This window comes from Branchiostoma belcheri, unplaced genomic scaffold (genome assembly GCF_001625305.1).
Source record: "Branchiostoma belcheri isolate BF01 breed outbred unplaced genomic scaffold, Haploidv18h27 scaffold219, whole genome shotgun sequence".
Taxonomy (NCBI): domain Eukaryota; kingdom Metazoa; phylum Chordata; class Leptocardii; order Amphioxiformes; family Branchiostomatidae; genus Branchiostoma; species Branchiostoma belcheri.
The window spans coordinates 22,982-45,276 of record NW_017803702.1 but is presented as its reverse complement, the minus strand read 5'-3'; the positions used below and the strand labels follow the sequence as shown (position 1 = coordinate 45,276).

At 40.4% G+C, this 22,295-nt stretch overlaps 2 protein-coding genes across 2 annotated transcripts in view; one reads left to right on the top strand and one right to left on the bottom strand.

Annotated features, from left to right (window-relative positions):
• Positions 1–14,339, top strand: part of LOC109470071 (DNA ligase 3-like) — an 18,975-nt gene extending 4,636 nt beyond the window's left edge. The window contains exons 5-14 of the mRNA XM_019768848.1: positions 1,564–1,716; positions 2,321–2,486; positions 3,082–3,316; positions 4,421–4,576; positions 6,995–7,206; positions 8,579–9,233; positions 10,820–11,026; positions 11,818–11,931; positions 13,345–13,506; positions 14,149–14,339. Coding sequence (XP_019624407.1) covers positions 1,564–1,716; positions 2,321–2,486; positions 3,082–3,316; positions 4,421–4,576; positions 6,995–7,206; positions 8,579–9,233; positions 10,820–11,026; positions 11,818–11,931; positions 13,345–13,506; positions 14,149–14,235 — 2,147 coding nt within the window. The 3' untranslated portion in view covers positions 14,236–14,339. The remainder of the gene's footprint in view (positions 1–1,563; positions 1,717–2,320; positions 2,487–3,081; positions 3,317–4,420; positions 4,577–6,994; positions 7,207–8,578; positions 9,234–10,819; positions 11,027–11,817; positions 11,932–13,344; positions 13,507–14,148) is intronic.
• Positions 14,340–19,893: 5,554 nt separating this feature from the next.
• Positions 19,894–22,295, bottom strand: part of LOC109470063 (tyrosine kinase receptor Cad96Ca-like) — a 22,190-nt gene continuing 19,788 nt past the window's right edge. Inside the window, exon 10 of the mRNA XM_019768841.1 lies at positions 19,894–19,997. Coding sequence (XP_019624400.1) covers positions 19,894–19,997 — 104 coding nt within the window. The remainder of the gene's footprint in view (positions 19,998–22,295) is intronic.

Sequence of the window (22,295 nt, the reverse complement as noted above, 5' to 3'; positions counted from 1 at the left end):
AACCTTTAAATTTTTTTTTTGACTAAATGATCATTGACTAAATACAATATAACGTTAAGTATAACGTAACCACTACTAATTAATTTCTATTTTATTTTATTTTATTTTTATTTTATTTATTTCTATTTATTTCTATTTTATTTTTTATTCTGCTTTATTTTATTTCATTTTATTTTATTCTATTTTATCCGTTCTACGCATTATCAAACTTCTCCTCTACTCCTAGAGCTACTATAACTTAAGACCGAATATATTAAACATTTTAATTCGCCCCCTCTAGCGGTTTGGGCCAAATTGCAGCTTTCCAAAAAAATCCAAGATGGCGCCGGCAGATCGGCGCGGCTCGGCGATTGCCGGTTTCCTTGTATTTTCCTTGGTATTTTACGCGATTCAAGCAAAGAAACAAGTTGACCACAAGAACAAAAGAGTAATACAGCACTGGGAACCTAATGGTCCGTTTTGTTGGGCGGTAATTTCTCATTTCAAGTGAATATTTGCGTGCGTCACAGTGTGACTACTGCCAGTACTGGTGTAAAAATCGGCTCGATCCGAACCAAACACGGCCTGTAAACTTGTCCTTCGTGATTTCTAGATAACTATCTGTAACAAAGACATGGGAAAATATTGTTGAAAAACGAGAGAGACGGAAACTAACGTAAATTTCTTTTATTTTAAGGCTAGATTTTCATTTTCCTGGCAGGTTTCCTTGTATATCGATAGTGACAATTTTTTTCCAAAACCGATTTTCCAAAATACGTCGATGAAGGTTAGACATCCAGGTAATACGATATGCAAAAAAACAGTTACTCAAGCAACTGGATATGATTTTGAAAACGTCAGACGATTTTCCAAAACTTTATAAACGTACCGTCCCTAATAAGAACGTACCGGGTGGACGTTCGGGCCGAAAAAAATAAACGTACCGGTACGTTTATAAGGGACATGAGAGTAATAATTATTATATACTGTGTATATGTTATATAATGTGATATAATGTTGAGCACCAAATGCATGAGAGTCCATTTGCATTTTCCTCTGTAATGCTACTTAGACCTTCAAATGCTTACTACATGTACTACAATGCAACTTTCTGTATTTTGAGGGGAAAATTTTGCTGGTAACCTACGCTAGCTCGTTGACAGAATGTACTGCACCTGAGCGAAACCAGTAATGTATTATGCACAGCACTTTGGCAGAACGTCTCATATAAGGTCGCATTCGCGCATGTGAGGTTAACATCCCTTCTGTAGTTTCCAAATATTGTGACGGAAAAGATATCATCTAATCTATAACAGGCGAAATTCTGGTGCAATGTTGACCAAGCATCTATTAAAAAGCATGAAAAATAAGGGTTCTGCGCAGGCAAAGTACGTTCTGCCGACATGCTACCTATGCTTATTTTAACTGCATGAATTTGCATCCCTTTCTACTGTATATCATTACATGATTTTTGTCCATCAAAGAAAAAATGAATTGGGCAAAATTTTTGTGTCATGATTATGAACAGCAAATTTCTGTTAAATGACGAGAACACAAATGTTGGATTTTTGTTGTTCTGTACAGATGGATTCAAAGGTGACACCTTCCTGGTGGTGAAGCTTCTCCTTCCCGGGGTAGTCAAGAGAGTCTACAACCTGAACAACAAACAGCTGCTCAAACACTTCGCTAACATCTTCGGGGTCAACCTGGCGGACATGTTGACTGACCTTGAGCAAGGTCAGAGTGTGTTTCACCTTACAAAATACAGTCACTGATTGAAGAATTTTCTACTAACTGTTAATTCTAGCTAGGTGACTGATGAACCTCTTCAATGACAGAGCATGTTTGTTTTTGATTATGTTTACCTTTGCAGAAGGAAAACATCTTGTTTTTGAGTAGTGCCTTCCTCTGAGTCAATGACCTGGACCAGACGTCTTTCACCGTGGTAACTGGTGCTGTAGCAGACAACTTGTCCCAGACTTCTTTTGTTCATTATCGTTAGTTTCTCTCTGATTAGCCAACAAACATGCATGCAGAAAAAGATTTGAATACAGGAAATGAGATAAACTTTTCTAGGGTCATTTCTGGAACCTTTGACCTAACTTCCTATCAGTGTCCCCCAATGTAAATAGCATGAGGAAATACAATGTAGCAATGAAAAAAATAGAAATAAGAAGAAAGGAAATGAGATAACCTTGTATGGGATCCTTTTGGGACCTTTGACCTTATTTCCTGTCAGTGTCCCCAATGTGATCATGACTAGCAAGAAAAAATAACTATGGAACCACACACTAAAATGGGATTACGTAAAATAAACCCAACTCTGAACATGAACCCACAGGTGATGTGTCAGAAACTGTGCGGAAGTTTTTTGAGGAGAGTGAGCGCTGCCCGCCGGCCAAGAAGAGCAAACTGACCGTCCAGGAGGTGGACGAGAGTCTGGACATCCTGGCTCAGATGACCAAGGAGGACGACCAGATGAGGGAACTACACAAGATCGCAAAAAAGTGAGTTGGTGCAACATTTTACATTATGAAAACTACAAAAATGCATGTTGTTTGTTTTGCATTGTATGGAGAAGTTGCTAGGCCAGCAGACACGACATCAAGAAGTCAGGGTTTGGATTCCATGCATTTCTGGCTAGACATTAGGCCACACCAATTTAATTTGTTGCTTCTCAGATTTTTCAGAAAAAAAATTGGAGCGACAGGGCGAAAAAAAAAAAATTAAAAAATGTTAAAAGTCTAGGGTGAAGATGTAGGGCTTACATAACATCAAAAATAAAAAGATTATGCAATTTTTCAGCTTTACAGCATTTAGTTTTATGCATTGAATCCCTTATTAATATAAGCTTTCTTTCATCTATTAACTATGATTCTGAATAAAGGACATTAATATTGTTTCATCATCATATTTTAGTGCTTAGTTTCTTATTTTTATAATTTCATTGCAGATATAATTCTTTTCAAACCCTAGAACACAAATTGAATTGGTGGTGTCTTATAGCTGAGTGGTTTGTAGAGATACCTTTTTATTCTAAACTGTTGACCAATCAACTGCTATCTAGTTAATTTCATCAGGTGATTACTCTACTTTCTACAGATGCACAGCCAATGATCTAAAGGTTGTAGTTCGCCTGATTAAACACGACCTGCGGATCAGCGCGGGAGCCAAACACATCCTGGAGGGACTGGACCCCAACGCCTACCCAGCATTCCAAGCGTCGCGTAACCTGGCGGACGTTGTGGAGAGAGTGGTGGCCAATGGGAGCGCTCCAGGGATGAAGAAGTCACTGAGCATCAAGGCAAACCTGATGACACCTGTGCTGCCCATGCTGGTAGGATCTTACATGTTTTTCATGGTCTTTTTACATATCTCTATTAGTCATTACCTCAGTGGTATAATCACTCTTTGGCATAACACACCAGCTTCATATAAATTCATATACATACATGTATAGCCAGTTTATGGGCCCTTCGGCGTAACACACCAGCTTCTGTATCTGTATACATATAGCCAGTATATGGGCCCTTCGGCGTAACACACCAGCTTCTGCATCTGTAATACATATAGCCAGTATATGGGCCCTTCGGCATAACACCAGCTTCTGTATCTGTATAGCCTGTATAACTGCCCTTTGGCGTAACACACCAGCTTCTGTATAGCCGATATAACCACCCTTCTGCATAGCAGCTTCTGTATCTGTATAGCCAGTATAACCGCCCTTCAGTATAACACACCTGTCCAGCTTCTGTATAGCTGGTATAACCGCCCTTCGGCGTAACACACCAGCTTCGATTTCTGTATCTGTATAGCTGGTATAAAACTATAACCATCCTTCGGCATAACACACCAGCTTCTGTATCTGAGTGTATAGCCGGTATAAGAGCCATTCAGCGTAACACACCAGCTTCTGTATCAGTATAGCTGGTAGAACCACCCTTCGGCGTAACACACCAGCTTCTGTGTACATGTACTCATATCTTTATAGCCGGTATAACCGCTCTATGGCGTAACACACCAGCTCCTGTGTCTGTATAGCCAAGGTGTGTAAGTCAGTAGAGATGGCCATGAGTAAATGTTTGTGTTGACAAACAGTTGTTTATTTGTTTATGTGTACAGGCCAAGGCGTGTAAGTCAGTAGAGATGGCCATGAGGAAGTAATATGTTGACAAACTGTTGTTTGTTTATGTGTACAGGCTGAGGCCTGTAAGTCAGTAGAGATGGCCATGAGGAAGTGTTTATGTCGACAAACTGTTGTTTGTTTATGTGTACAGGCCGAGGCGTGTAAGTCAGTAGAGATGGCCATGAGGAAGTGTTTATGTTGACAAACTGTTGTTTGTTTATGTGTACAGGCCGAGGCGTGTAAGTCAGTAGAGATGGCCATGAGGAAGTGTTTATGTTGACAGACTGTTGTTTGTTTATTTGTTTATGTTTACAGGCGGAGGCGTGTAAGTCAGTAGAGATGGCCATGAGGAAGTGTCCTAACGGGATGTATGCGGAGATAAAGTACGATGGAGAGAGAGTTCAGGTCCACAAACAGGGCAACAAGTTTGAGTACTTCAGCCGCAGTCTCAAACCTGTCCTGCCTCACAAGGTAAATCTATTCGTTTATAGAATTGAACCATCCTGGTTTTACTGTTAGGCCACACCGATTTAATTTTATGGATGACATACTATGCAGACCCCCAAACTAGTGCGCGCGAGCAAATAAAAAAAATCCGGCCAAAAATAAAAATGCTACTAAACCACAGGAATACAAAGCTGGTATTGTGAATTTGCGGCAGTACTAATAACAACGTATATGACATGCTGGCTTTTTGCGGCATTTATGAATCGGTACTGTACTTATGTACTGAGTTCTTGAGTCGCGGAGCTTCGAATTCAATAGCCTGCTGAGTGGGTGCTCGGCTCCGTTTTGTCGCTGACTACCATGGACTACCCAGGCCTAGAGCCAGGCCAGAGCCTCGGTGGACGTGATGTTTTTTTTTTTTTTAGGGCGAAAATCAATGCGCAAATCAATGCGCGCGCCAGTGTTTCCGCCAGAGGGCCGTCCACCCGTCATATGACGGCCTGGTGTCGTTTTGGACGGCCTAAACTCGGACAGAGGCCGTCCTCTTAAAAAATTTCGAGACTCGGAAAAATCAGAGATATTTACAGTCTTTGTTTTGTTGCTGTAGACGAGGACACCGTCCAAGGCAAGAAAGACACACGTTGTTTGTTTTGCTAATATCATGCTGACGAACGATTGATGTCGGCACCTTTCGCATACGTTAATCTCATTAAAACCCGTTTTTCAAGTCTCCATCCGGTAAAATGTATCCACAAACATTTTTCCTCGAACAGAATCATTTCGGATGTGAAAATTCTCTTTTGGGAGTTACGTTTTTGTTTTTGATGTTTTTGTAGCGGGCGGGTTGCATGAAAATCCACGCCGCAGTTCGCTATCCACGCCGCGGTTCGCTAACACTTCCGGCTTGCTTGAATACGGGGAAGGCACCACAAATCGGCATATGGATGCATACATTTTCCCAAAAATTCTTCATAATGAATTTCTTTAATGGAATGTTACTAATTAGCGGTAGAAACACCGTAGAAAGTAGCGTAGTGTAACTCTCTTCACCAGCAAACAAATTCAACAGCTATGCCGGCAAAGATGACTCTATCCAATCAGAGCGCAGGTCATATGAGGTCAACCAATCAGAGCGTAGAGTTCGCGCTGCTACTTACATATTAATGACAAAATGGCGCGTATTTCCTTCTCCGGCGAGGATGAGAATGTGCGCTGCAAGTTTATTTTTCCGGCGATTTTCTGACTTTTAACGCCGGTTTTTCGCACGCTACGATCACGCTACCATTTGACACTGTACTGGAGACAACAGATGAGTGATCATTTTACAATCAAGGAGCATTTTTGTTGAATGAAACAGCAATGAAAGCTACGATACAGCCAATTATTTTTCAAAATTTGTCTCGTGTATGAGAGATAAGATGACGTTTCTTTACATGTTTTGATGTATTTTTGGCTTGATATTAACTAGTACTTCGTAGCGGAAATGTACGGAAGAAGTACGAGTACGAACGAAGCAAGGCTCTTCACTATTAAAAATCCGGCTAGCGCGGGCGCTACCGGAGGTTATAATTAAATGACGCCGATGTTTGGAGTTTTGCAGCAAAGTTTTGCAACAGTATAATTTCCTGACGATACGTTTGCCATCTGTAACAGTGTTTTTATGTCAATACAAAAAAATGTGGAATGCTTGTGGACATTTTCAACTTGTAAACAAGTGTAAACAAATGCCCCGCCCCCTCAGTTAATTTTCGCGACGTGTTCCCAAAGTTAATTAATTTTCGCGACCCGGCCCTTCCCAACTGGACGGCCTCTCAGCTGCAGTCTGGCGGAAACACTGGCGCGCGCGGATGTCATCCATAAAACTAAGTCAGTGTGGCCTTACCAAACTTAACTTACAGTGCTTGCAATGCTTTTTTCTGCATACCCACACCATATCCAGTGTCAGACCATTGGATCTCCTGTCATTCTACCTGTCAATCTTTCCCACCCACCTGCTGTTGACCTACTTTCAAGATCACATCCCCGTTTCCTGTGTCTGACCTTCTGACCTGTCATTCAGCCCATCAAAACCAATTTGCAAGAATTCTAGGAATTGTACAGGAATTTTGTCCACAGGCATGGGATATCCACAGGAATGTCTCCCAGCTCTGTTTGCTGACATGCCCACATTCCTGGAAACCCTTTGGAAAACCTGTCTGTTCTGGATGCCCGTCTGTCCTGGATGCCCTACTATCTGTGACCCCAGGGCTCGTTCACTATACACTCAGGGGAGGAGTGCACTGTATCTGTCTAGACTTAACAGGTACTAAGGCTTCCTCAAAATCATGAAATCATGGCAGTGCCATGCAAACAACAAACCTAACAGCAACCACCATCGCCATGGCAATGTATTTTTTTATTGCCAGTCTTGTTGAATTTTTTTTCTGTTACAACCATGCACAGGTTGCCCACTTTAAAGACTACATCCCGAAGGCCTTCCCCCATGGCAGTAACATGATCCTGGACAGCGAGGTTCTATTGGTCGACACAAACACGGGAAACCCCCTGCCCTTTGGAACCCTGGGAATCCACAAGAAGAAGCAGTTCAGCGACGCACAAGTCGCACTGTTTGTGTTTGACTGTATCTACTACAACGGAGAAACTCTCATGGACAGGTATGTTAGGACATTCACACGTGCTATTTTTTTATTCTAAAAATTTAATAAAACATCTGAGGATTTATGATCATGAGTCAAGAATATGCGACTTAATTACACCCCACATGTATTGTTAATGAATAATTATTAATGTCTGTGCTACGTACATACACACAAACACACATCGTAAGTTATGTTGTATCGTAGGATGTGGGCACTGTAATTCAGATCTATTTCATAAAAGGTATTACTACCCATACGTTCATGTAACTTACATAAATGTATATCCAGCATAGTAAATTCGGGCTCCAGACTAAATTTTTGGCTTAAAAGTAAGTAGAAACAGGAAAACTCCTGACTCCTGGGACGCCAGGAATTGAACCCGCACAGCCAGCTCATACCAGTGCACTTACGACTACACCAAAAGGTTGAACCCTATTGTTGCATACTGTAATTCTGTTTATGTTCACGGTAGCAAAAGTTCATGGTCTAATGGACATGTTCACAGTGGCGATAGGTGCAGGAAAAAGAAAGTCCAGGAATCATTAATGTTAACTGTAATGATAAATTCACGGTACAGAAGTGACAGCGAAAACAGTGGTCAATGAAAAAATTAGGGATTACAGACTGAATTAATCTTTTAATTATGGGTTCACCACACCACGAAGTGGTGTGGTGAAACCATATTGCTTTTTCTGATGTTTCTTCTCCTCCTTCTCCTCCTTCTCCTTCTCCTGCCATTTTTTAAATGGATTCAGCTTCTTCATTTTAGGGCCCAAGGTCCTGAAATTTGGTATGGAGGTACAGTGGGCAAATACCCCTAGGCGTTTTTTAAATTATTGTGATACAGGCTTTTAGAATGGTTTTATTTGAGTTTTTTGGCTGTGTTATAGCAAATGTATTACTGTGTTAGTCTGCCTTGTTTACCACGTTTGGGTATGAGTCATCACAATGGAATGCAGGGCATCAACCAATAGGCATGCAGCTTTCCTCTATACTTCTTGCTGATTGGCTGTTGGGATTTAACTTGATTAACACCTGCACAGAAGCATTTCCATACTGACAGTATGTCTGTATTCAAGTGTTTTGGTAGGTATTTCAAGCTTTCCTGCTCCAGCATTGGAATGCCGGGCATGGACGTTTTTTATTTTGAAAATCAACAGTTTGCATTATGCAATTAAAAATCCTAACCAATAAAGTAGGGAATAGCTATCCAACTGTTGTTTTAGTTGTATTTTACTTCATATTATAGTTATATCAATGTAAATCATTGTTTTCCCTTGTGTTTCCCATTCTTTCCCTGCCATGTCGTAAAATGTGGTGAACCCATCGCTGTATTTGCTCCAAAGCAAATATTGGCCTTTCTAGTTCTATTATCTTTTTATTGCAGGCCAATTTCTGAGAGGAGAAAATTCCTGGAGGACAACATGACGGTGATCCCCAACAGAGTGGTTCTGTCTGAGTACAAACACATCACCCAGCCTCACGACCTGTCTGACATGATCGGCCGCGTCATTCGCGACGGGCTGGAGGGTCTCGTGCTGAAGGACACCAAGAGCATCTACGAGCCCGGCAAACGCCACTGGCTCAAGGTAAAAAAGGACTACTTAGAACAGGGCGCGATGGCGGATACGGCGGACTTGGTCGTGCTGGGCGCGTTCTACGGTACGGGGAATAAGGGCGGGCTCATGTCGGTTTTCCTGATGGGGGTGTACGATCCGGACTCCGACAAGTGGTGCACGGTCACGAAATGCGGAAACGGACACGACGACAACACCATCGCTAAACTCAACAAAGAACTGGCCATGGTCAAGATCAGTAAAGACGTGTCCAAAGTACCCAAGTGGCTGAAGATCACCAAGAACTTGGTACCAGACTTCGTGTGCGCGGATCCGAAGAAGGCGCCGGTTTGGGAGATCACGGGGGCGGAGTTTAGCAAGTCGGAGGCGCACACGGCGGACGGGATATCCATCCGCTTCCCGAGGGTCACCAAGATTCGCGACGACAAGGACTGGAAGTCAGCCACCAATCTACAGCAACTCAAGGTATTAATTAATCTGATTTTGCTTTAGCAGAGAGGAGTATAGAGAGCAAGCAAGCATAGACGCATTTATATATTTCTTTCAAATGCAACACATTACATAGTTACTTAATATACAGGCAGCAAAAGCTGATAAACGTAAGTCTACATAGAGGATAACAAGTACAATGTATGTTACATAATTATATACACAGCTACAACATATGGGACATCATACATTATTATACAAGTTCAAAAATTACACCAGCTGAACAATAATCTGTTTCACACAAGCCTATGCACAATGTATTTGAGACAGTGTCATTGAAAAATACATGATTCATAAGCACTCAGGGACACTGTTGCCGTACCAATTCAATCAAACAGTTCTTGGATTCGCCCTCCTTTCTGGTTTGGAAATAAGTTAACAGTCTGTTTTACAACTCTGAAACAATTTCAAAATGCTCATTTCTTTACCAAATAGCAGTACTGTAGTTTTTCCATCTATCAGTGCAGTTGTTTTAAAATTTGTTGTTTGAATAAACACACCAGCCCAGACTTCCTGGCTGATATTTATATTTCAGTCCATACCATGGTATGGATGAAATATATTTATATTTCAGTCCATACCATGGTATGGATGAAATATATTGTGTTCTCTCATGTTTCTCCTCCTCCTCCTTCTCCTCCTGCCAAACAGTCAAAGGGATTCATCTCCGCCATCATTCAGCCAAATGACCTGAAATTTGGCATGGAGGTAGAGTGGGCCAATACCCCCAGACGTTTTTTTCATTTTTTTGAAACATGCCTTTGAAAAATTTTTGTGAAGGTTTTTTGGGGCATTTTTCAACAAAAAATGGATTTTTGGATCCTGAGCCCTGGTATTACAACCAAATGATATGACATTCGGTATAAGGGTACCTTGAAGGTGTGTCTACAGAATAGCAGTCATGTATTTGGCATACACCACTTCCAAATGACTCATTTGGGGGACTTTAATGGCTATTTCAGGCCAAAAAAGGGCCAAAAGTGCTGTACCCGTTCCATGTTCTATCTAAAGAATGGCCTGTTCCATCCATGGAACATGTGTTCCATTGCAGGTTACTTGAGGTCACATTGCACGTAAGTCGTGTGTAATGACCCACACATTCAATTTTATGTGCCTAAGACCTTCAAAATGTATCAAATCTCATCATTTTTAGTATTTGCATACCTGTAATAAGATTAGTAAAGCTTTTGAGATTCAATGTGCTTGTTCTTGCATCTTTGTTCTCAATTACATAGCTACTATATAATTCATTTATTTGAGAATCTTTGCCAGTTTTACACTGGGGTAAGTTTGGAATAGTCCACTTTTGCGTGGGAGGGAGATGGACTGAAATATGCTGTATTTGCTCCCAAGCAAATGTCGGCCTCTCTAGTCTATTATTTGGGCTATTAAAGCATGCCTAAATTTTCTTCAGCCATGCTTCATCATCTTCAAAATAAAACCAGGACCAACAAATTAAATTTTTTCGGCTGGATATGTGTGTATGTATGTATGGCATTGAGACACTCAATTACAAACTTCTTTCGTTTGTGATCTAACCAAGACATTTTGTGTTTTTCCAGCAACTTTTCAAGACGTCCAAGGAGACCTCAGACATCCCCGACCTTCTGAAGGGGAAGGGCAAGTCACCCAGGAAACAGGTCAAGGTCAAACAGGAGGAAGTTGATGATGATGATGACAGTAATGGTGGTGCCTCCAGCAATGGGGCCTCACCAGTCAAAGGTGTGAAAAGGAAGGCTGAAGAAGTCAGTCCCAGAACACCCAAGAAGGTTGGTCCAACTACATTGTACTTTACATGTACTTAAACATGCAAAACTATTAAGATTAAGAAACCTATCTTGAGTGACTACCTTTCCATATACCAGATTTTATCAGTCCCTTGAGTGGTTGTGAGTTTTGACTGCACAAATGTATGTTTCACTTTAAAAAGTCTGCAATAAAAATTTCTTGCGTTTTTCAAATCCGTCAACTACCAGCTCACACAATTTATGAGCTAATGAAGAGGCATTGCATTGTTGATTAGCTTGGCTAGTGGACAATAGATCAAAAGATGACAGGTTTGATTCCTTGCATTCCTGGCTTATCACTGTGTCCTTGGGAAATGCTCTTTGCATGGCGTTTCTTGAACCGCACTACTACATGTAGTAGTCACCTAACAACAGTTAGGGAGGTAAATGGTCACGAGAAAAAAGGACAGGGATATATATAGGCTCTACCTTTTAATACTGTGCCCAGACACTGGATTGACAACCCACTGCCCCTTTGGCCTGAAAGGCTATGGCACATCTACCTTTACTACATTGTACTACATGTGTACCTTAATATTGAAGACTAATGCTGAGTTCACATTCAAAAGCAGGGAACAAGCTGGGCAGTTTAATGAACAAAAAACAAACAATTCATATCAAAAATATGCACAGATATTGCTCATGATCAATTGTTGCATTTATCTTAAATTTTGTGTTTTGCTGTCTTTTTGTTTCCAGAAACTGACCAGCCAAGCCCTGGCCTGGAAATATGACCTCAGCATAAGTAAGTGTTGTGTATTTTTGTGTTTCAGTCCAAGCCCATGTGTAGGTACGGAGCCGCCTGCTACCAGACCAGCCGGGACCACCTGGACAAGTTTGACCACCCCACCGCCAAGTCTCCCAGAAAGACCAACGGTCCTGCAAAGGTTCGGCCCAAACCACGATTTTCCCGACGCTTTTCACGACGTTAAAAGTTCAATCAACATCGCCTTCTAACACTTCATGATCATTGATGATACATTTTTGCCAAGACATTGTTGCCATGTCAAATGTACAAAATGTAGATGATCAAACTGCAATATAAAATTATTAATATTGAAAGCATCGCTTTACACTGGATGGTGCATATACATGTACACATGTGCATGTACATGTACATGTAAGTACTGGTGTACCAAAATTAGCAGTATAAATTACCAACAGCATCTTTTGTTATATTTCTTTCAGAAAAGTGCAGTTGAAATATTATTCTAAAAGTTGAAACCAAATTTGTAGTTCAAAGGATTCCTTTTCTAGCCCAAAGTAAGCTTACATGAAGCTCATCACATTAAAAAAGTGTGCCTGTCAGACTTAACATTGTACAGTCTTACATACTAAAATTTGTAATTCAAAGGAAACAGTAGTGTTGCAATTGCCTAATTATAGTGCAGTAGTAAAATTAGCTGTCATGTTAACTATATTATATTCTCTCAAATTTGTGCCACTCCTTTTGCTGTAGGTGTCAGGAGGAAAATAAAACAGCAGAAAGATTCAGATCAGGAAGTACCGTAGTGTGATGTCATTTATTAGGGTAGCCAGGTTTATCTTACTATAATGTCAGACACAGAAGTTACATATAGATACTACACAATGTAGAGTACATGAAACTTGTGTATCAAAATCAGCAGCAAGGAAACATTTAAAATGGCATTGAAGTTTGGTGCCTAAGAATACAGTTGAGACTATTTAGGGATAGAATGTAAACATACCCAAATTTATCCTACAATTTGCAGAAAAAACGCGAGGGTTGCAGCAAGTAAATATCATGACAAATTACAGACAGTCTGAGTAATTCAATATTGAAGGGTCCAGCATATTTTTTTGCTTCCTCAATTCCAACCCTAGTCTTGTTGACTCCTGATCAGAGCCATTTCCTGTGTCTGACCTTTTGACCTTTAGCCATCCTACCCTTCTATATGAATCTAATCAAATTTGAGTTAAATTTGAGCCATTTACTGTGTCTGACCTTTTGACCTACACCCATCCTACCCTTCTTTACAAGTCTAATGCAATTTGAGTTAAATTTGAGCCATTTACTGTGTCTGACCTGTGTCTGACCTTTTGGCTTTCAGCCACCCTACCCTTCTATACAATTCTAATCGAATTTGAGTTAAATTTGAGTAAAATTGACTGCCAACCACACCCTGCACACAACGCAACCATGGTGCAGGGGAACTGTAGCTGGGATAGCCAAACACCAGTTGGGGGGAGTTTGGCCTTAAATTTTGGGCATCAATGTACAGTATGAACTTCATGAAAAATCCAAAACATATGCCTGACACCTTGTACTTGTCTTTCAGAGTGTCCTTCCTGATGTTTTCTGTGGCATCAAATTGTTCCTGCCCAGCACAGTAGAGAACTACACCAGACTCAGACGGTACTTCGTGGCCTACGATGGTGACATCGTGCCAGACTACGCCATGGCACAGGCAACACATGTGGTGGAGGATCCTGACCAAAAGGTACAAAACATGTTACACTATCTGCAAAACATTAAAGGCATCAAATGCAATCTCTGGATGGCAAAACTGGAATTGTATGGAATGCTTTTGATGTGCTGGTATTAAGTTGACTGAACCCTATACATGTGTACCTTTAGCATACTAACACATGTATCTGTGAGGCAAAAATGCTGAGTCAGATGGAAAAAAAAATTGATTTCCCAATAATAATAATAATAACCTTTATCATACATGTACATTCATGCCCTATCAGGCTAAATGTAAGTACAGGTAAACAGATGAAAAGGTATATAACATCTCTTTATATATCTAAAAAGATCATTTCTATCATTACTACATGTATATACAACGTAAACTGCAATCTACGACAAAGTGGACTTCATCTTCTACTTTGTTTGAGCTACAAAATTGGCAAATCCTTTGCTCCAGAGGTGTGCGGTTGTGCCTTCCTGTTTCGATGCTGAGTTTATGACAGCTGATTTATAGTTTGGTGATAGTTTGGGATTTTATAATAATTAACCATTGACAAGGAATGAATCAATGAAATAAGCATAGCCAAGAATAGGGTGGATACCAGGCTACTATATTATATATTAATAGGATTATGATGTTTTGTGTATTAATTTTTTATTATTTTCACAGAACATGAATGGTAAGACTGATGCCCAGCTGGTGACAGTAGACTGGCTGTGGGAGTGTATCAAGAGGAAGCAACTTGTTCCAGTCTGACCAACTAGTGTTAACATTTTCACACTACCAACATGTAAGGCCACACTGACTTAATTTTATGGATGACATCCGCGCGCGCATTGATTTTTGCCTATTCTCAAAAAAAAAAAAAGAGCACGTCCTCCAAGGCTCTGGCCTGGATAGTCCATGGTAGTTTAGTGACAATACGTAGCCGGTGGTAACTCTGGAGGACGGCACCCAGGCTACCAAAGCTCCAGGACTCAAGAACTCAGTACATAGTCGCACAGTGCCGATTCATAAATTCCACAAAAAGCCAGCATATGCCCGCTTGTCGTATATGTCTCTATGTACTGCTGCAAATTCACAATACCAGCTGTTCATTCCTGTGATTTACATGTAGCAGCATGATTTTTATTTTTGGCCAGCATTTTTTTTATCCGCCTGTGCACAGAAGTTTGGGGGTCTTCAGAGGATGTCATCCATTAAATTAAGTCGGTGTGGCCTAATATAACATTTGCCAACTCTCTGCAATACTTCTTCTAAGCCATCTCGAACAACATTGTACTGGCAAGTACTAGTACTAGTATGTTGTTTTGGCAAGTGCGCAAGTTATTGACGATAATAAGAACAAAATAATAGAATAAAATGAGCTGGTTAACAGTTATAATTCAGCATGTCAAAGGTGATTGGCTCCTAACTTTTATAAACAGTTAGTTATTGTCTAGAAGGACTGTATCAAAACATGTTTTATTTATGTCTCAGGGGACTTCAAAATTTAGGCATATTACGCACATTGTATCACATTGCACATGTACAGTTTAAACCATGAACCAGACAGTGACTGATACATGTAGGAATGTGTAATGAATGTATTCCAATAGGGCTATTACATGTAGAAGTACATGTAGGTTATGACTTCTGAATATAGTACAACTGCTGTGTAGTGTAATGATACATACATGAAGGAATTCAATGTACATTTTTATGTTGTTGCTTGAGACATACAGATACAGCAGTACTGTTTGAAGTGTAATAACATAATTAATATAGTCTCTACATGTTATTAACCATTTTAGCATATTGGAGTATGCTATAAGAAATGGAATAAATTGTAGCAATTTACAAGATAACCCAAAACCTCATTGTAGAGTTCACATGATTTGAAACATGGTTGTTACAACATCCTCTGAAATTCAAACTTACAAGAATATCAGGGTCTGTTGATAATAATAAATAGATTATGTGTATTATAAATCATGTACATTAGACCACATGAATTCAGTTTGTTGGTTCTCAGATTTTTTCAGAAAAAATATAAAGGGACAGGGCGAAAAAAAAATAAAAACAGGTCTTAGCATCCTATTACATGTATAGCCCTAAATGCTACGTTAGAAGCCATGAAGTCAACACAAAAGGCTGGGTTAATGTGTAAACTATGAATTTTTCATTTTTTATATCAAACCACTGCATTATTTTTGATAGATGGAAAAACTGTAACAACTAGAAAGTAAAGGACTTTCTTCAACTGTTAGGGGGGGATATGAGCATTTTTTAGTTGATTCAGAACCAGAATCTTTTTTTTTTTTTTTTTGCAAATCAGAAAAAAAATGAAGAGGGAATCTGAGAAACAACAAATTAAATTGATGTGGCCTTACCGGTGCACACCCCAGTTCTTGCGCGACCGGGGTCCGTGATAGTCCGTTGCAAAAAAGTGACGAAAGGGTTTTGAGGGTCCAAGTTTGAGGTGACATTTCTCATAAACTGCCACGAAGTGTCATTAAACATTAACATGGCTGAAGAGTGTAAGAAGTGGTGTTTTTGGGGTGAAAATTTCTTTTGGCTCCGAACCTTACTTCCGGGTATCCTTGCGCGCCAAGTGTAATCCGCCCGTTTGACCTAGATTTCGCTCTGCGCCTTCGTAGGGGTGCATTTGCAACCCCTCGCGCCGTGGACTGTTTAGAAAATTACAGTACTAGAATTTTCTTTATAATTTACTCGAGTATAGTCAAGGCTTGGGTCTTTCTGCCAGTATCAGTCATTTCTGCCGGAAAAATTTTTTTCTTATGGATTATCCTACGCGAAAATTCGCAATTTTGGGTCATTAATTTTGGAGTGAAAAAAATTTTTTTTCCGTTGATTTTACCAAATTTAAAAAGGTTGAAGAAACCAAACTCAGCTGGTCTTGTAGCTGAAGAGATATCCTTTCGTCCCATATACAGTTATTCTGATTCCGAATTATTCCACGCCAGATACGGTCGCTAGATTTGAGGGTGTGCAGCCTCCAATAGAGACGCCAAATAAACTGGGGTGTGCCCCCTTACATACATTGTACATTGTTACTATTAGGCAAGTTTATGTTATAGAATCGAAACAGTAAAAATGACTTTTTTTCTATTTGTCAGAGAATTGTAGTTAGAATTTTTTTCTCAATCATGGAATATTAGAAATCTGTAGATATTAATAATTGTTGAAATTTTTGGTTAAGCATGCCAGTACTGCATAATATGATGACTAAATTGTTGAATTTTGAATTAGTGAATATTGTATGTTCCACATTATTCATGCGATTTAGAATAATAGTGTTAAAGTTACGCTATAAGAATTGCCTGTTTTATAAAGCCTAGATCCGATTCGATAACAGTAGAGGTAGTAAGGTGAAAAGATTGTATAGTATTGTAGTCTTTTTCTACAATACTATGTTAAGAAATTGTGAAATATTAAAAAAGAATGCACAATGCCACTATAACCCTGTCCCTGACAGCATTTTTCTTTTACGCAGTGTTAAAGTAATGTTACAGTAACATATGTTAATAACATCAGTAACAGACTTTAGTAATAATATATATTGACCAGACCGTATGATATAAATTCAAAGAACGTGAACTACGCAAGAAAAAAATTTGGGTCTTGAAAGGCATCCGATTCAATGTCAGGGCGGATTTTCAAAGATCATTCTTCTTATAGTAAGTTGAATCAACCCTATCCCTGGCCACAGTATGATGATATTATTATGGCAAAAATGTGATGACGCTGTCGAAAACGGTTGCCTGTTTGGTATCGTATTAAAGCTATTTGTAGCTATTTTTTGTGGTGGTGCATTGTGTTTATATTTTACTTCTTTTTCCAAAAAAAATAATGCAAAAATGTTACAACGGCTGCCGGAGCTAGCTGGAATCATCCATTACTCCAGGTTTGTGTGATTGTGAAGTCCCCTATTAGGTCTTCGGGAATAGGGCCTGCAACAATGTAAAATAAATACATCATATTATGGAGGTGAAACGAGAGACCTCAAAGACGTAAAATATTATCTTACGCCATGATGATTTGATTATATGGATGACATCCGCGCTCGCATGAATTTTCCAACAAAAAAAAAGTTTTCAACCAAACTGTAAATCGTACAAAACAGTTGCAAAATGAGCAAATATGTACCGTAAGTTGAAAAAAAAAGCGAAAACGATACCAATGTCGTAGAATGCCAACATCAAACGAAAAAGACGAATATGTAAAGAAATGAATTTGAAGACTAGATTCTTACCAAACCATACTATGTCATTTGTAAAACCTCCAAACCACGTAGATTTCATAATGAAAGCAACGTTTTTTGGCCAAACATTTTTTATTCGCACGCTCGCATCAGTTTTGGGGTTCCCAGAGGATGGCATCCATATAATCAAATCAACATGGCCTTATAGAGGGGAACTGAGGAACATTTAAAAAGGCATGTGGAAAAAAGAATACAGCTATAGAAGAGTGTGAACATCATTCGCGATTCGAACTTCTCTCAGATAGATATAGTTACAATAACTCGTTGTTACAATTTTAGTGTCGCCCAAAGTAGTTATTATACATGTCTGTTCGATGAATTACAATACTATTGTATCCAGAACCATGAATGTCCAATTAGGATCAAGACACAATTCTGGATATAGTCTCCTCGAAGGCAATCCCAAACCATTCCTGATCCTGTACCTAAATCCGTTGTCATATATCCATGACCTTCCTCCTTACATGTTTCTGAACATCAGTTGACCTAGATCGCAGCCTTGACATATTTAGGTCCACGCCTACCCTTCCATACGGATCATAACGAATTTGAGTTGAATTTGAGTCAAATTTGCCCCCGAAACACGCCCCAAACACTGCTGACTTACTCCCGAATGGTAAAATAGCTTGTGTTTTGCGGACAGCCAAATAAATACGAGCCAAAAACGGTTAAATCTAACGACTTACCCCATAAAGTTTTAAACATTTTGAAAAATTCGACCTTAAGCTTGTTTTACTTTATTTTCATTTTTTTGTTTACTCAAAGGTTTTCATGATTACACATGGAGACAGCACACTCAAGTTAAATTCAACTTATTCGATACAGCCACCAACACAGAGAGGCGAATACAGGACAGGACAATACTAATTTTCACTTGAGTTAGGTGAGGAATTTATTCGTGTAAAGTGCTTTTCCCAAGGGCACAAGATCGGTGGCATGTCAGGACTCGAACTCGGGACCTCTTGGTTTCGATTCGAGCACTCTGTCGTAAACGCCTTACGACCTCACATGCTTGCCTTACATGTATTCTTGCTCTCGACATAGTTGGGGTGTTCGGCATTGTTAGGGAGGTCATATTTGGTTATGTGTGACAGGTAGCTAAAGAGGACTAGATAATCGTAAACTTTTAAGCGTTCAACTAGGTTCTCCACCAGCTCACACAACTTCACCGTCCAAATTCCTTGTTCGAAATCTTTTTACAGTGACAGTTTCTTTCCCCGTACGGCCAAGCTTTGGAATTCCCTCCCTGACAAGTGTTTCCCACCAACCTACAATCTACAGGCTTTCAAATCAAACGTTTACCGCCATCTCTTGACAAAGCCATGTTTCTCATATTTCTAGTTCAATGCCGAGAGGTGGTCGTATAGTCCTTCCATTAAACCACTCCGTTAAAAAAAATAATCACGTGCACGTTTCTGGATAGTACACCCACCCTGTCTTGTTCCATCAGCTGTTCCAACCTGTCCTCCATGACGTCAGGAGTCGGTCTTACATCCGGGTCATCCTGCCAGCACAGCTTCATCACTTCGTACCTAGTAAATATAACGTTACAAATTCAACACAATTATCGTTTTAATCATTTTTAGCCTTAATTCGGTCATAATCGGCGTATTTAGGGCCAGGGTTTTCTCCTTTCGCCACGTTAATCTCCAGGTGTTTAAGGTCCTTTTGTCTGTTAAGGGCTGAATAGAAGTTCTAAACGGATACTATGCGGCTCCAGATGTCCTACTAATGCTGAGGTCACATCTCCAAGCCGGGGCCTGGCCGGGATGTTTCGATCAACGAAAAATAAACAAAAGTAAAAAAAAAAACATATGCAAATAATTACATTATCATTAATTTTTTCAACTTTTGTGTCTTTTTCATCATACTTTTCTTTCAATAAGACTCCCGTCCGGGCCCTGGTTTGGAAATGTGACCTCAGCATAAGGGGCGACTGCCGTGAACCATGTGCGAGATGTCAGTTGGCTTGTGGAATGAATTAATTCTATCATACATGTATAGTATGCATATGCTTGTTATATTGCACATATATTGAACTTTGTACGGTTGTTGTGCAATAACTATTATCATTTATTTATACAAACATGATCAGTCAAATGCTTAAAAAAAACTACATGATCAAGAAGTTATTATAGTTGACATTTTACTTACAGCTCTTCTGAACATCCGTTCGGTTTCTGCAGACGGTACCCTCGGCGGAGCCTCGTTACCAGAGTCTCGTACCCATAAACCTCGGGATAAGGAGTTCCTCCTGAAATTTCATATTTCTTTAGTAAAGCGTATTGATTTTCGCCTGTTCTAAAAAAAAAAAAGATCACGTCCTCAGATGCTCTGGCCTGGCTTTAGGCCTGGTAGTTAGCGACAACACGGAGCCGGTGGTAACTCTGGAGCATGGTACCCAGGCTGCCTAAGCTCCACGACTCACGTAAAGTCCCGCAAAACCCGGCTTGTCGTATACGTCGCTATGTACTGCTGCAAATTGTTGATGTGTGCATCTCTGTCTAGACTGAGTAGGTTGACGACACACGGGTTGAGGGATTGACCGGCAGGATCACAGGTCAAAAGATAAGACACAGGAGTTAGGATAAACGTGAGCGTAAATTGTGAGCATATGGGAAATTGACAGAATTACGAGACGCCAAATTAAAAAAGGTCAGGCAAAGGAAATGGGGCGAACTGGAATAAAAACTAGACATACTTTTAAGAAGTCTGAGCCCCCCCTCCCCCCCCAAAAAAAAACGTAGTTTGGGCCACACCGATTTAGTTATATGGATGACATCCTCAGAAGGCCCCCAAACTAGTGCGCGTGGGCGAATGAAAAAAATTCCGGCCAAAAATAAATACAAAGCACTTATTGTGAATTTGCGGCAGTAAGTTAGTACATAGCAACGTATACGACAAGCGGCACATGCTGGCTTTTTGGCGGAATTTATGAATCGACACTGTACGTATGTATTGAGTTCTTGAGTCGTGGAGCTTCGAATTCGGTAGCCTGGGTGCCGTCCTCCAGAGTTACCACCGGCTCCGTATTGTCTCTAACCACCATGGACTACCCTGGCCTAGAGCCAGACCAGAGCCTCGGTGGACGTGACCTTTTTTTACTCCGTGAAGGAGGTCAGGACCTCCGGACGGAGTGTTGTGATCGGCTGATTTTTCATGTTCGCAGTCAAAACACTGGGTTCTCTTTGTGTAATCGGCACGCAATTTTATAGGCCGTCTGCGGGCATGACCGTGTTGATGCACGAATGTGTATTTTTGCCGTTGCTGCTTTCGCGGTCAATGTAATATTGCAGACGCACCCCTACAATTACGAGGCGAATTGGAATGGTCCAGAAAAACGCGTTGTTTGGAATAGCAGTGGGGGGGGTGGAACTTCATGCAGATACGGGGTGGTTTTGATAAGTGGTTCCAGATGTTTTTGCCCATGCTTAAGAGATGCCAAGTTTTTTGGAAGATGTTCGCAGCCAAAACGCATTCTTCCGTACGTCGCATTTCTGTGTAATTTCGCATGTGGTGTGGCATTATGTCCGGGATGATGCACGTCTTTTTATTTTTACCGTAGCTGTTTTGATATTGAAGTAAATGCATATTTTAGAAACATCCCTACTTTTACAATCCTGTGGAATAGGCCGTAGGTTTAGGCAGTTGTCTGGTAGCAGAGGTACTATAAGCAGATATCCTGGTTATCTGGCCGGCGGTAGTAACACTCGCGGTGCTTACCGCAACTGTTGCTGGAATTTGGCCTGTTACAGGCGCGCTTAATTAGGTACAGGCACGGTAAGACGTAGCCTGGGTACCAATTTTACTTGTATGCCGGGGCTCCCACACTCGCTTCCCTAACAGGTGGGGCTGTCTTTGTTACTAGACACGACCATGATAGTCCGATCTTTATGTGAATGCAATGATTGTGTGTGTGTAATTAAAATGAACTTCGAACTTGAAGCACAGTATCTTTACACGCCCTGGGAGCAGCAATGGATTTAGCTCTTTGTATGTTTTATGCTTGTGACGCGCCCTCATTGTATTATCCGTTGCCTAATTATAATGTCTGCATAGTAGGTATTGCGTTGACGCGTGGGATTTTGTTGAAATATATAAAAGTTCACGGAGGATTGTCACCTATGGCTTCTTGTTTTTTGTTCTTTTTGAGGGCGAAAGGCGAAAATCAATGCGCGTGCGGATGTCTTCCATAAAATTAAGTCGGTGTGGCCTTAGGTTGCTTAGGATCTCCTCCTTATTTTTTTTTTTTTTTTTTTTTTCGTCACATCTTTCTTTTTAATGTATCCTTTGTACGCACACTCGGGTGTGACGTGTGGACCCATCGCTTAGCCAGTGAGGAAGCTGCTTAAGTCGAATTCACAGTCGGCCAAGGAGCTGCCGTCGTCAGGGCACTGGCAAGTGTAACCCGGCGACACCTCAACAGCATCCCCCGCGGGTTTTTTTTTTTTTTTTTTTTACATTTCCGTGTCCGCCACGGCACTTTATTCTCTCCACATGTATGTTACAAATAATATGTCAGCATATAAGCATAATAAATTAATGAAGTACA